Raw genomic sequence first — 13,665 nt, 5'->3', positions numbered from 1 at the left:
TGTAACATCACGCTCATCAGAGCAGTTCATTGTTATGAAGCATTGCATAGACTTCCTAAAGCCTTCGACACATTTTACTGTTGGCAGATGCTTGTACGTGCACTGTGTTATTTTATATGGTGCATTTCCTTTGCAATTTAAGTTTTATTTCTGTTTTTTTTTTCTCGTTCTTGTTTTAATGCCGCTGTATTATTCTGCAGCAGCAGGATACAGTAATATCCTTGGTTAGAGTATCGATTCCTACCAGTCAAAATTACAAAAATTTAACTGAAAACTAAAACAACGAAAAATTCCCGTGTTTTCCCCGGTTTTTTCCTGGATGAAAAAATTCTTGGGCTTTTCCCGGATCTCCCGGTTGTCGTATACACCGTGTAATTGAAAGGAGAGACCATGTTACGATGTTCTGCAGTGAAACAATTTCAAAAGACTGAATTAAGTATTTCATCCTTCTCCCTGTTATCTTCAGTTTCAATGGCAGCGTGGTCACTGAGCGAATAAATAGTGGGTTTTGAACCTTTTTAAGATTTTCACTCAGATCGGTTGACAAAATTCTTCTTTCAAAGTCACTGAATGCATCTCTCATTGCTCTTCTTATGCTCATTTTCACTTTGTTCAGCTTTCGTTTTTCAGCTACGCTTTGACTTCTCTTTATACGTGATTTTGTGTGTGTGTGTGTGAATTTCTAAGGGAGACCAAACTGCTGAGGTCATCGGTCCCTAGACTTACGCTTAGAACACACACACACACACACACACACACACACAGTTCACATGGCAGTTTTCTAACACAGCTATCAAATCACAGCGGGTGTTTCCAACCCTGATAACCTACACCAGGAAGTACTTGTCTAAGGCATACTGAATGATGCTTTTGATTTTTTTGCACTCCATATCTTTGTCCTCATCACTGAATATTTGATGCTCAATACCAAGATATTCTGCAACTTATATCCTGTCACATTTGCTAAGCAAAAATTTCTCTCATCATTCTCATCATTCAGTATAAAATCCATAGTCATAGTTGCTGTAACAGCCTTATGATCAGTGATACCTTCCCCTACATTAACTAATTCAATAAGTTCAGACCTGTTTGTTGCTAGGAGGTCTAAGACATTACCTTCACGAGTTGGTTCAATAATTATCTGCCCAAAGTCATTTTCAGACATGGCATCAGAACAACCCCACACAAATCTCTGTCTCTGGCACCAGCATTGATAGCAAGACTCTCTCAATCTATACCTGGCAAGCTGCAGTCATCCCATATTACAAAGGTTTGATCAGGAAAATTATTAACGATATTCTTCAAGTTCTCTCTGAAGTGCACCACAACTTCGGCACCTTACCCTGGTGGTGTTTAAAAGCATCCAATTGCCATTTTTTACTTGTCTTTGATGCGTAACTTGACTCAGATTAATTCATATTCTAAATCCATGATAGCCTCACTAGATTTCATTATCGAATTCATTACTGCACTAAATATGCCAACACCACTGGTAACTAACCTATCCCATGCAATAAACATTCCAATGTAAACTCAGGTTTTCATTTCTGTTCACTTCTGCTTTCAATCAACTTTCTGTTCCTAATACTATTTGAGCATTTTCTTTGATGCTCCAGAAGTTTACTAATACCATATTAACCTTTACTATATCCAATCTGTGAGGACGAGAATTTTCCGAGATCACTGGCTGATGTAACTTTGATTTTGACAGACAATTCATCTCTCAACTCGAGTGATTTTTCTCTGACCTACAAAAGACACCATATGCATGCCATATGTACTCTGCTACATTAGTAGCCTCTCCCTCGATGCAGTGCATGACTGACCTATTGAGGGGAACTTTACAACTCTCCACCTGATAGCAGAGGTTGAGAACTTCACATCCAGTACTATCGCAGAGTCGTCTGAGCTTCTAGTTTATACCTTACACTCTGCTCCAATCCTACATGAGGCTACTTGTACAAATAGTCAGGTTAGGCTGCAGCCCATGTGTGATGTTAGGTGCCCTCACAAAGTCAGCTACATGCCAACAGGAACTGAGGACGACCTCAGACCGCAGGCAGCTGGCGTCAGTAGTGCCAACATGACCCACTATTCGAGACTGGTTGCACCCAGTGCACTCGACAGCCACTGGCAGAGCCTCCGTGGTGTCACAGACAAAACGTTTGCAGCTGACACAAGTATTGCAATAAATAGTATGTCGAGTGTAGTTCTACAAAGATCTGCTAATGATATTTTCATAGATATTAATAAATGGTTTAAAGCCAACTCACTGACATTAAACTTCGAAAAGACTCACTATATGCAATTCAGAATCTGAAGAGGTTTCCACCCAGCATATGCATAAAGTATGAAGAAGAGGTTGACAGTCTTAAATTCCTGGGATTACAACTTGACGACAAATTCAATTGGGAGGAGCACACCACAGAACTGCAGAAACGCCTTAACAAATCTGTATTTGCAATTCGAGTGTTAGCAGACATAGGCGACATAAAAATGAAAAAGCTTGCATACTTTGCCTACTTTCATTCCATAATGTCATATGGTATAATATTTTGGGGTAACTCTTCAAGTCAAACAAAAGTTTTAAGAGTCCAAAAGCGTGTCATACGTATAATTTGTGAAGTAAATTTACGGACGTCCTGTAGAAACGTCTTCAAAGAACTGGGTATACTAACTACTGCCTCTCAGTATATTTACTCATTAATGAAATTTGTCCTAAATAATATATCTCTTTTTCCAACAAACAGCTCAGTTAATACATACAATACCAGGAACAAAAATGATCTGTACAAGGACGTAAAAGCACTTACTTTAGTTCAAAAAGGGGTCCACTACTCAGGAACACTCATCTTCAATAATATGCCAGCAAACATAAAAAATTTAGTTACGAATAAAGATCAGTTTAAAAGGAGCCTGAAAGACTTACTAGTGGCCAACTCCTTCAACTCCACTGACGAATTTTTTAATAGAAACAAATGATGTATTGCATATATTCATAGTATTAGTATTGTTATTTCAGCGTTAAAGAAAAAAAACGTGTTCCCCATCCACGAGGATCTCCTCAGCACGGATCTATGGAACAAAAACTAATCTAACCCCTCTGGCAAATACACCAAGAGCAAACTGGCATTCTTTCCTGCTCTGCATGGTATTCCCTGAGGGAGCTCCCAATGACTAGCATACCTGCACTCTGCACTTGTCTGGACTGGGCAGGAAAATACGTCACTGACACAACAGGAGAGGCAGTCTGCGTTAGCTCAGAAGTATTATCAACACCAGGTAGCACCTCGTAACTGTTCCTAAGGAGTAAAGACTGTACGGGTCATTCCCTCTTTCGCCTTCTGCTCAGCGACACACACGCCTACCACTGCCCACCAGTCACTCTTGTGTGAAGACAAACCGGAAATATGTTGCATATCAGAAGACACACTGACAACCAGGTCACCAGGGTATTCCAATGGCACCACGGGTGTCGCAGGTCTTAGCACCAGTGCCCTGATGTCACTGCACCTTTGAGCAGCATCCAGAAGCCTGTCACCCATGGCCAACATATCCTCCAGCTGTTTACAGACATCAGCCAATTCTCCTTATGCCCATTCACAACAAATGAAGACCACATCCAGTTCTTACTGGGTAAAACCTGAATAGATTTCAAAAATACACACAAAGCAGTGATGAATAACTGAAAAAGTACAAAACGGAATCCACAGTAGACAAAATCACTCGACTGTAGCTTCTCAGAGAATTCTCCTATTATAATTCTATACAAATCAGTTCAGGTGCTGTCACACGCAGATGAGATTGGTATAATTGCAAGAACACCAAGAGCAATGAAAGAAGCCTTTACAAGTCTTCAAAGAGTTACTAGATAGATGACACTACACATAAATAGAGGGAAAACTACATATATGCCTGCAACTGAGAAATATTATCCTAAAGATCCCCAATAAATAGAAATTGGTTCACACAAATTTCATGCTTTGTGTAGTTTTAACCAAGGATCAGAAGTAAGCTTTAAGAACAATGTCCACTCTGAACTCCAAAAGTGAAAATTTTCTGCCAAAAAATGCTACCATGGCCACAAAAAACATCTCAAATCTAAGTTGTCGTTCAGGTAAAGTAAAGTTATGATGTGTAAAAGTTTTAGCAAGGCCAGTGCTATCATATGGTGCTGAAATGTGGACATAACAAAACCTGACGAAAAGCTACTGGACATATTTGAAAGGGAGAGCTTCTTGAACCAGTGGAAGAAAATGGTGTCTGGAGACGAGGTTAAACTATGAGTAATATAATCTATATAATGAACCACACACTTTCATCAGTATTGAGAATAAAGAGGTTGGAATGGGCAGGACAAGTGCTGAGAGCAAATGACAAGATTAAGAAGACATTCAGAGCAGAGCCTGAAGGAACCAGGAGAGTTGGAAGACCAAAGCTAAGGGGGTGGGAGAGGATGGTTTCAGAGAGGATATAAGGAAAACCAGAATTCAGAATTGGAGGAGTTTGGCACAAACAGGGAAGAATGTAGTAATCTTCCACAGAAAGCCACAGCTCACAAAAGGCTGTCATGTCGATGCTGATGATGATACCTGATACTATGGTTTAGTTAAGTATAAGATAACACTTTTTAAATCGAAAGCAAGAACTACATTGATGTACGTAATGCACATATTTTAGAAAATGTTCTTCTGAAAGTACGATGACCATTAGAATGTAAAAAACCATTGAAAATACTATTGTTACTATGAAAATTCTTTCGACTTGAGGATTGCATTTCATGCACTCTGGGCATAAAACTTCTCCAACCAGAAGATTACACTTTTCATAATAAGAGATGGCTCTCCTGTCAACGATGTCATGTAACCAAAACAGACTTGCTCCACATCATAACAACAGGTCGCAATTACAATCCATGGAACTATCCAACTACCTAACTACCCAACAATAACTAAACTGATATTTGGGCATTACATCTGTTTCAGTTTATTACCTAGCAGTAAATGATTGATACAGCTGTTAGTTTCACGAGCATCTCAGTCAGTATTAACGAACAAGTAAAGCATTATTAGTGGTCGCCTTGAATTTGATAGCTGCCATAAAAGGGGATTTAATGGATCTAGCAAGCACCACCAGGAGTGTAGACTGACCTATACACCCACACTGTACTAGCTGGCTTTGGTTTGCATGTGCATAAATGGCAGCTGCATAAATCATGGCATATATTTTCAAGCTGAAAAAGTGCCCGTCACATCTTGCAGACCATCCAACACGTTTTGCAGAAGTGTATTTTAGTATCATTTCCTGCCAGTGCAAAAGACTTTCAGACACACTCCAGATGTTGGTGACTGAACTGAGAAATTAAATTTAATATTATAAACTACTGTATCATTTATGTAAGATATTTGCATTCTATGTTTTATCCATTTTACATTAGTTGCATTGTTTTATACCTATATAGTAATACAATGTTGTGTATTCTGCCACATGTTAAATAAAAATAAACAGAGGTTACTTTTACCAGGTACTAAACGATAAACACCTTTTTTGTTTATTAATTTTGCCAGACATGCTTTTCACATAATAATCACGTCATTAATTTAGTGCCGGGTGAAAAACCTGAAGGAGTTGTAATGCCCAAAAAGTCACTGTATCCCATGAAAATGTGGTTGTAGCTCTAAAATGTGTTGCTTGTAAACATGATTATAAAATATTGTGACCAAAGATTGCATATTACCAGTAAAAATATCTCAAACATAGAAGCTACAGACATGGGAAGACCACGATGGAGTGTCTATCAATACATAAAGTTCCAATATAAAATGACACAGCACTGACCTCTCACTGAATCATTCCATCATCTTGCTAATATACTTTACAACGTCTGGATTTGTAGTTAGAATATCGTCCCATCCAGGAGTGCGCATCACCTTGCAGAGGTTGTGTGTGATGTAAAGGACTGCATGGTCTAGCAGAACACCACAAGAGAATTTTTTGGCATTGGCAGCAGTTTCTGCAGCATTGTCCACAGACAAACAGCTGGCGATGTGATTCTCACATTGGCCCTTCAGCTGATGAAGTTGGTACATGTCAGCAGCAATCAGTAAGTCCCACGGCATGTCCTTGAGAGCTGGTGCCACACCTGTGTACAAGTAAAGCAAAACCTGCTTCAGTACTTCCGGCTTCACATCAGACAACTCCACGCGACCTTCCTTTGCTTCCTTCGTGTGTGGCTGCAGCATGGCAGCGAAGTAAGGACTCCGTACTGACAGGACGGCCCTGTGTGCCTTCAGGACAGTGTCGCCTGCATGTAGATCGAAGTCTGTCAGTACTTCCTCATCGAACATCTTGCCTAAGCCTTTCATTACACCAATGTGTGGCTCCACTGCATCTGCTACAGGCAATTTGTCCTGAATAATGCACTGGATGCAGATTTCACACTGCAATATTATCTCGTCTTCATTTTTTGCTGTATTGAAATTTCTGATGAGCTTCCATTCAGATTCTCCTCCTTTTGACAGAGAACACCAAATGCTTGTGTATACTTCTCGTTTTACACCAAAAGGAATAATCTCATAAGCTTTTAGCATTGGTCTTAAAGACCTGGCAGTTTCACACTTTTGCAGCTTAAAACTTAGCCAAAGCCCATCTGAATTCTTAATAAGGACCATGCACCACTCGCTGCCATTCTGGTGGGTGAATGGGATGGACTCAACACTGGTTGTTCCTGCAGGCAAAGTCGTCAATCCCCTCACAGTCCAGGCACTGAAAGTCGAGAAGTTCTCAAACCTCGTGCCTAATGCGTGCCTCAGGATGCTTGGTGTCCCTGCTGCTACTTCTGCAATATCATTTTTAATGACCCCTGATCCAGGTGCAGGAAATGCTGCAACAAACATTGACAAATACGATATTGTGTCTGCTGCCACCACACATATATATTACTACACCTACTACATACATCCCGTGTAAGACTTATAGAATGGCTTATTCACATAATGCTATTACCACAAATGTGATGAAAGGCGGGGAAGCAATGACCTACTGCACATTCCTGATTGATATTAGGCTTCTATCCAGTGTGCAATCATTTTTCAATATCTTGTCTCAGTGAAGTGAGGTCATTTGGAACAAACTATTATTGTGAATTCTGTGATTGCTTAAAATAAGCTGTCTGATAGAAAGTTCCATCAGCTCTGTGGTCTCACAAGTTAACTTCAAACCAACAGAAATTTTCTGGCAGAGTAAAGGAAACATATGATGATACAGTACTGAACATTCATTCATGAAATGTGCTAATGAAAAGTCCATGATGAAATATAAATAAATTAAAGCATAAAAGCAACTACATACTGAATAGTCGTACTGCTTAGTCATTTAGAGGCACATAAACAAGACAGAGAACAAAATTTCCTTGCAGATTAAAACTGTGTGCAGGGCTAGGACTCAAACCTGGAACCTTTGCTAAACATGGGCAATGCTCTTACCAACCGTCTAGGCACCCTCCAACAGTATTTCATCTCCTACCTTCCACATATCACAGAAGCTCTTCTGCATTCCAGCAGAACTAGCGCTTCTGGAAAAAAGGATACTGTCAAGAACTGGGTTAGCAACTGCCTATAAAAGGCACACATACGCACAAATCCATGCAGTTCATTAAATATTTATTTCTGAAGTGAAAATTCCATAAATAATGATTAAGCTGTGATCCTGTCACTTCCAAAATCAACTATCAGAAATGGTTTTTTTTATTTTATTATTTTTTGTCATTGCAATAAAAAATTAAAATATTTCAAAATTATTATTTTATAAAATTAGTTTCTAATAAATGAGTTTATTGCAAAAACTACATGAAAAAGACTTAAAATGAAAATTATTACTGTTTGTCAACTCATAACACTCATATTCCACTAACCTCATTACATCTTTGATTTGCTTTGTATCAAGAGTTTTTGGTGGCACTGGTTGTGATACAGTAATATCATTGCAATCTGTGTGTAAGGTCGTGGCTGAGCAAGTAGAGTTTAAACATGTTCTAGCATGCAGAAATACAGTTTCAAATGTTGTGTGTTCAAGAAAATGTGAGTAAATGGAGAAATTATTAAAACCGGATCTTGAAATGAATTCAAAAATCAACAGTTCCACAAGTTGTATGCAAAATCTGGGCAATCTGTGGAATGAGTATGATCATTAAGAGCAAGGAACAAACTTCTTAATGGATAGGCAGTACCTGACTATGACATGGGACTTCTAAAGCTTGAGGATAGATGCGACAAATGCTTAAAAACACAGGTGACAGCATAGAGGAATAAAGTAAACTTCAGTCTTGTAAGTGACATGTTTTATATAGTAAAATATAAATCTTTAATAAATTAAAGATATCTAGTTGTTACTGGATTACCATTGTATTCCTGAAAAGAAATGTGTAATTGGTTCATTATTATCACAGGATGGAAAAAGCACATGAAATTCACACACACACAGTCAGTTCATATAACAAAGGTAAACTTGTTAATTGCACCATGTGGACATTTTTCATATAGAAGAATCCCTATTTTTTCTACGAAATTGATAGTGCAGGTGAGTGGTTTTGTTCTGCATTTCAAGGTAAGCTGTTTGCGAGGCACAGTTGCACTCTATGAGTACTGTCTGCCACTTTATAACCATCCCTAGTACAATATAACACACTACGGTATCTGCCTAAATCTGCACACAATCATGGTGGAAAAGGAGTTAAATAAGACCAACAAGATATGATAAGAGTTATCAAAAGAAATAAAAAACCACAGCCAACCAGAACTAAAAACTTATGTTTTAATGCAGAGAATAAGAGCTGGGAGGAAATTAAGGTGCAAACATAGTTGTAAACAAGTCTCACACAGAAAAGACTTGCTTTAAAAATAAACAGAACGTTATTCATTGAAATCATTCAAGCCTATAAAGAAACGTGCTGCAACTGATGAAGACAGATCCTGTAATGAATCAGGCCATGTATCAGGCATCAATGCACTTTCCTAGGCTCAGATACTGGGAAATAAGACCTGTAGATAATCATTAGATCACCATCCTTATACTCATAATATTACATAATGTCCACTTTACTAACTTGTACATTAATGAAAGAAATGCTTATTTATTGCAAAAGATATTTGTGATCACCTAGATTTGAGAAGCAATTTAATTGTGACTAATACTTAATTTACTTTGACAATGACAGAATATGGTTCAACATACGCTAAAGCTGCTGAGTTGGAACAAAATTCAAGTATTAAACACGTAAATTGCAGCTCAAAACCAATTTTATAAATGTGCTTAATTCATACAAATACTGGTACTAAATCCACACTTGTATTTTTGTAACACTAAAACAATATTTGAAACTTAAAAAATCATGTGCAGAGAACAGATAACATTAAACTGCAATGTTGTCTTTAAAAGTATCTTACTACCCTGATCAAATTACTTGGGCATTTGGAAATAAGAATGCTAAAATGTATATAAATATATTGTGATCATTACACAGAAGTTGAGGTATTATTTTAAAGTTAGCTACATCCTTTTGATATTTAGTCTACATTTAAATATTAATCACTGGTCTTCATAAATAAATAAAATTGTACTGACTCTGGAAAAGTGCATCACGTTAGGCACTGAAAAAATTGAGAGGGGAGCAGCTTGTCAGGAGTATTATTAGAAAGACATATTTGCAATAAATGATGCCAGTCACTGAAACTGATAGCCTTTCATAATTTGCTTTAGTTCATTTTTGGCTTCAAATAGATCACCAAGAAAAAAAATAAGTAAATTGTGCCTCAAATTTTCTTGGGCGTAAATGAATCTGTAGTGATGAAATAATGATGGCATACACAAATTCCACTGAGATTTCAAGACAAGATCACTAAGAACATCATGACATAAACAAATTGATAATAACACCAAATCCCATTACTAGATGATAATAGTAGACTGTAATGCGAAAGTAATGCAAAAACTTAGGATCTGTTCTTCAGAAGGAATTTGGGTGGGACACAAGAAATGACATTAGTAGAATTTGCCAGGAAAGAACAACATGTCTGTTGTCAACAGATTAACAGAGTCTTCCACAATAAAACAAATAAAAACTGGACTTGGCAAAGTACACATACACTGAGAAATGGAAGTGGTTCTATTTTACCAACTACTTAATAGACAGTGTCTTGAAAGGAGGGTATAAGATGAACATCAACAAAAGCAAAACAAGGATAATGGAATGTAGTCGAATTAAGTCAGATGATGCTGTGGGAATTAGATTAGAAAATGAGACACTTAAAGTAGTAAAGGAGCTTTGCTATTTGGGGAGCAAAATAACTGATGATGGTCGAAGTAGAGAGGATATAAAATGTAGACTGGCAATGGCAAGGACAGCGTTTCTGAAGAAGAGAAATCTGTTAACATCGAGTATAGATGTAAGTGTCAGGAAGTTGTTTCTGAAAGTATTTGTATGGAGTGTAGCCATGTATGGAAGTGAAACATGGACGATAAACAGTTTGGACAAGAAGAGATTAGAAGCTTTCGAAATGTGGTGCTACAGAAGAATGCTGAAGATTAGATGGGTAGATCACATAACTAATGAGAAGGTGTTGAATAGAATTGGGGAGAAGAGGAGTTTGTGGCACAACTTGACTAGAAGAAGGGATTGGTTGGTAGGACATGTTCTGAGGCATCAAGGGATCACCAATTTAGTACTGGAGAGCAGCATGGAGGGTAAAAATCGTAGAGGGAGACCAAGAGATGAATACACTAAGCAGATTCAGAAGGATGTAAGATGCAGTAGGTACTGGGAGATGAAGACGCTTGCACAGGATAGAGTACCATGGAGAGCTGCATCAAACCAGTCTCAGGAGTGAAAACCACAACAACAACAAAGAAAATGTTCATGATGTCTTAAACCACTTTCCAAATTCAACTGACCACAGACGATTATGATGCTGAGTTAAAATAGATATTACGCTAGCATGAAATATATCATCGAGCAGGAAATAATAAATTTAGATTATGAGAACCATATGTTATTAAGTAACTAGGACAACATTGTAGTAAATTTTATGGAGACATACATGAAAGGAGCAATTACTTTAAAATATATTTCAGAGAAGGTGAGATGATAAAAATAAAATTTTGGTATGAGACAACTGAAAACAATAAGAGTAGGTATGAAGAAACTGTTGCACTGCAGTGATGGAAACAACAAATACAAATGAGAAAATGTAATCACAGCAGTGACACACCACAATTTGGGTTTGATGTACTTAATTTGAAAAACAAATTTACCAGATAGAATCCACAAATTTCATCTTTGAAACCATACATACCATTATGTTCAAAACACATGCCAAGACACAGAATAAAATGTTCATTCTGCAGCAGAGTTTACACTGAGATGAGGTACTGGCAGGATTAAAGCTGTGAAGACAGGTCACGAGTGGTGCTTTGGTGGCTCAGTCGGTAGAGCACTTGCCTGAGGAAGGCATTTCTTGAATTTGAGTCTCTGTCTGGCACATAGTTTTAATCTGCCAGGATGTTTCACATGACAAGATGTTCTATATGTACATTGCCATGAGATTACAGCCAGTAATATTTGTTTTCAACTCACTTCACCAGCAAATACACCCACATTATTCTTCAGGTGTGCCCAGTCACACATGGTCATCCTCACTGTTGTCCACATTTGTTGGCTTTTAAAACACCACTTTTCAAACGTACTTTGAATGTAAACAAAAACAAAACAGTGTTTCTATTTTGTAGAAAACAGAATAGAGCTTGCTATAAAATTAAGTGCATGAATTATTTCAGCTGCCACTTTCAGAGAAGTGTGGTATTAAAAGCTTTAATGAACAGGCACTAGTATCTTCACAGAATGGAAAAAACAAGAATGCAAAATGTTGTGATCATGTCTCATTTACTAAGCACTGGAAGAGACAGATTCTCAAATGAAAAATAAATCTGAAACATAATGATCATGTCTCATTTACTAAGCACTGGAAGAGACAGATTCTCAAATGAAAAATAAATCTGAAACATAACTATGGAAAAAGAAGTCTATGCCCCATTGTAAATATGCAATATTTCTATCACAAGTAGGTAAGTTAAAAATTAAAGTTGCTGGAAATACTCATTTAAATATAATGAATGTGCAAACCACATAACCTTCTACATCTGCACCTACACACATCTGTGAGCCACTGTATGGTGCATGGTAGAGTCAAACCTTTCCTGCTCTACTTGCAAACAGAATAAGGGAAAACCACTGTCTGTTAGCCTCCATATGAACCCTGATCTCTTATCATCTCTATGTGGACCTAAAGGAAATGTATGTTGGCAGCAGTGGAACTGATCTGCAGTCGCCCTCTAAATTTCTGCAACTGTACCTCCCAAATAGAGAGTAATTTTCCCTCCGAGGATTCCATTTGAGTTCACGAAGCATCCCCATAATACTTGCATGCTGATCAAACCTACCAGTAACAAATCTAACAGCCCAATGTCTTTCTTTAATCTGACCTGGTGCAGATTCCAAACATTTGAGCAGCACTCAAGAATGGGTTGAACTGGTGTTCTTCTTTACAGATGAGCTTCACTTCGCCAATATTCTCCCAGTAAAATGAAGCCGAGAATTCGTCTTCCCCACTGCCACCCTCACGTGCTCATTCCATTTCATATCACTCTGCAATGTGACACCCAGATATTTAATTGATGCAACTATGTTAAGCAGTATGCTGTATTCAAATATTAGAGAATTGTTTTTCCTACTAATCCGCCTTGACTCACATTTTTCTACATTTAGAGCAAGCTACCATTCACCACATCAACTAGAAATTCCGTTTAAGTCACCTCGTACCTTCCTACAGCCACTCAGCGAATAAGCTGCTGTTTGTCAGATCATTTATGTATGAGGGGAATAAGAGTGGTCCTATCACATTTCCTTGGGCCACAACTGATGGTGAACAGTAGCATTGGGGACAACATACTGGGTTCTAGTACATAAGAAGTCTTTGAGCCACTCGCGTATCTGGGAACCTAACCCATATGCTTGTACCTTCATTAACAGTCTGCAGTGGGGCACCATGTCAAAAGCTTTCTGGAGATCTAGGAATATGTAATCTGCCTGTTGCCCACAATTCATTATTTTCAGGATATCATGTGAGAAAAGGGCAAGCAGAGTCACACGAGTGATGCTCTCTTAAGTTGTTCTGCTTTGTGGTCAGAAGCATTTCTGTCTGAAGAAAATTTATTGTATTCCAAGCTCAGAACACGTTCAAGAATTCTGTGGCACACTTATGTTGATGGTTTATAATTCTGCGGATCCATTCTTTTACATCTCTTATATACAGTAGTCACCTGTGCTTTATTGCAGCCGGCTGGGACTTTGCACTGAGTGAGAGATTCACAATAAATGCGAGCTAAGTAAGGGGCCATTGCTATAAAACAGAATTGGGATTCCATGTGGACCTGGTGACTAATTTGATTTCAACTCTTACAGCTGCTTCTCTATGCCAAGAGTGCTCATTTCAATGTCCTCCATGCTGGCATCTGTGTGTCAATAAAATGATGGTATGTTTGTATATTCCTCCCATGTCAATGATTTCTTAAACATGAACTTTAAAATTTCAGCTTTCCATTTTCCATCTTCCA

At 38.0% G+C, this 13,665-nt stretch overlaps 1 protein-coding gene across 1 annotated transcript in view; it reads right to left on the bottom strand.

The window, feature by feature from the left end:
* LOC126425138 (speckle-type POZ protein-like) overlaps positions 1 to 13,665 on the bottom strand; it is a 264,849-nt gene that overhangs the window by 18,996 nt on the left and 232,188 nt on the right. Inside the window, exon 3 of the mRNA XM_050088081.1 lies at positions 5,839 to 6,883. Within this exon, the coding sequence (XP_049944038.1) occupies positions 5,850 to 6,883 (1,034 nt within the window). The 3' untranslated portion in view covers positions 5,839 to 5,849. The remainder of the gene's footprint in view (positions 1 to 5,838; positions 6,884 to 13,665) is intronic.

This window comes from Schistocerca serialis, chromosome 10 (genome assembly GCF_023864345.2).
Source record: "Schistocerca serialis cubense isolate TAMUIC-IGC-003099 chromosome 10, iqSchSeri2.2, whole genome shotgun sequence".
NCBI classification, from domain to species: domain Eukaryota; kingdom Metazoa; phylum Arthropoda; class Insecta; order Orthoptera; family Acrididae; genus Schistocerca; species Schistocerca serialis.
This window is presented reverse-complemented; position numbering and strand designations above follow the sequence as displayed.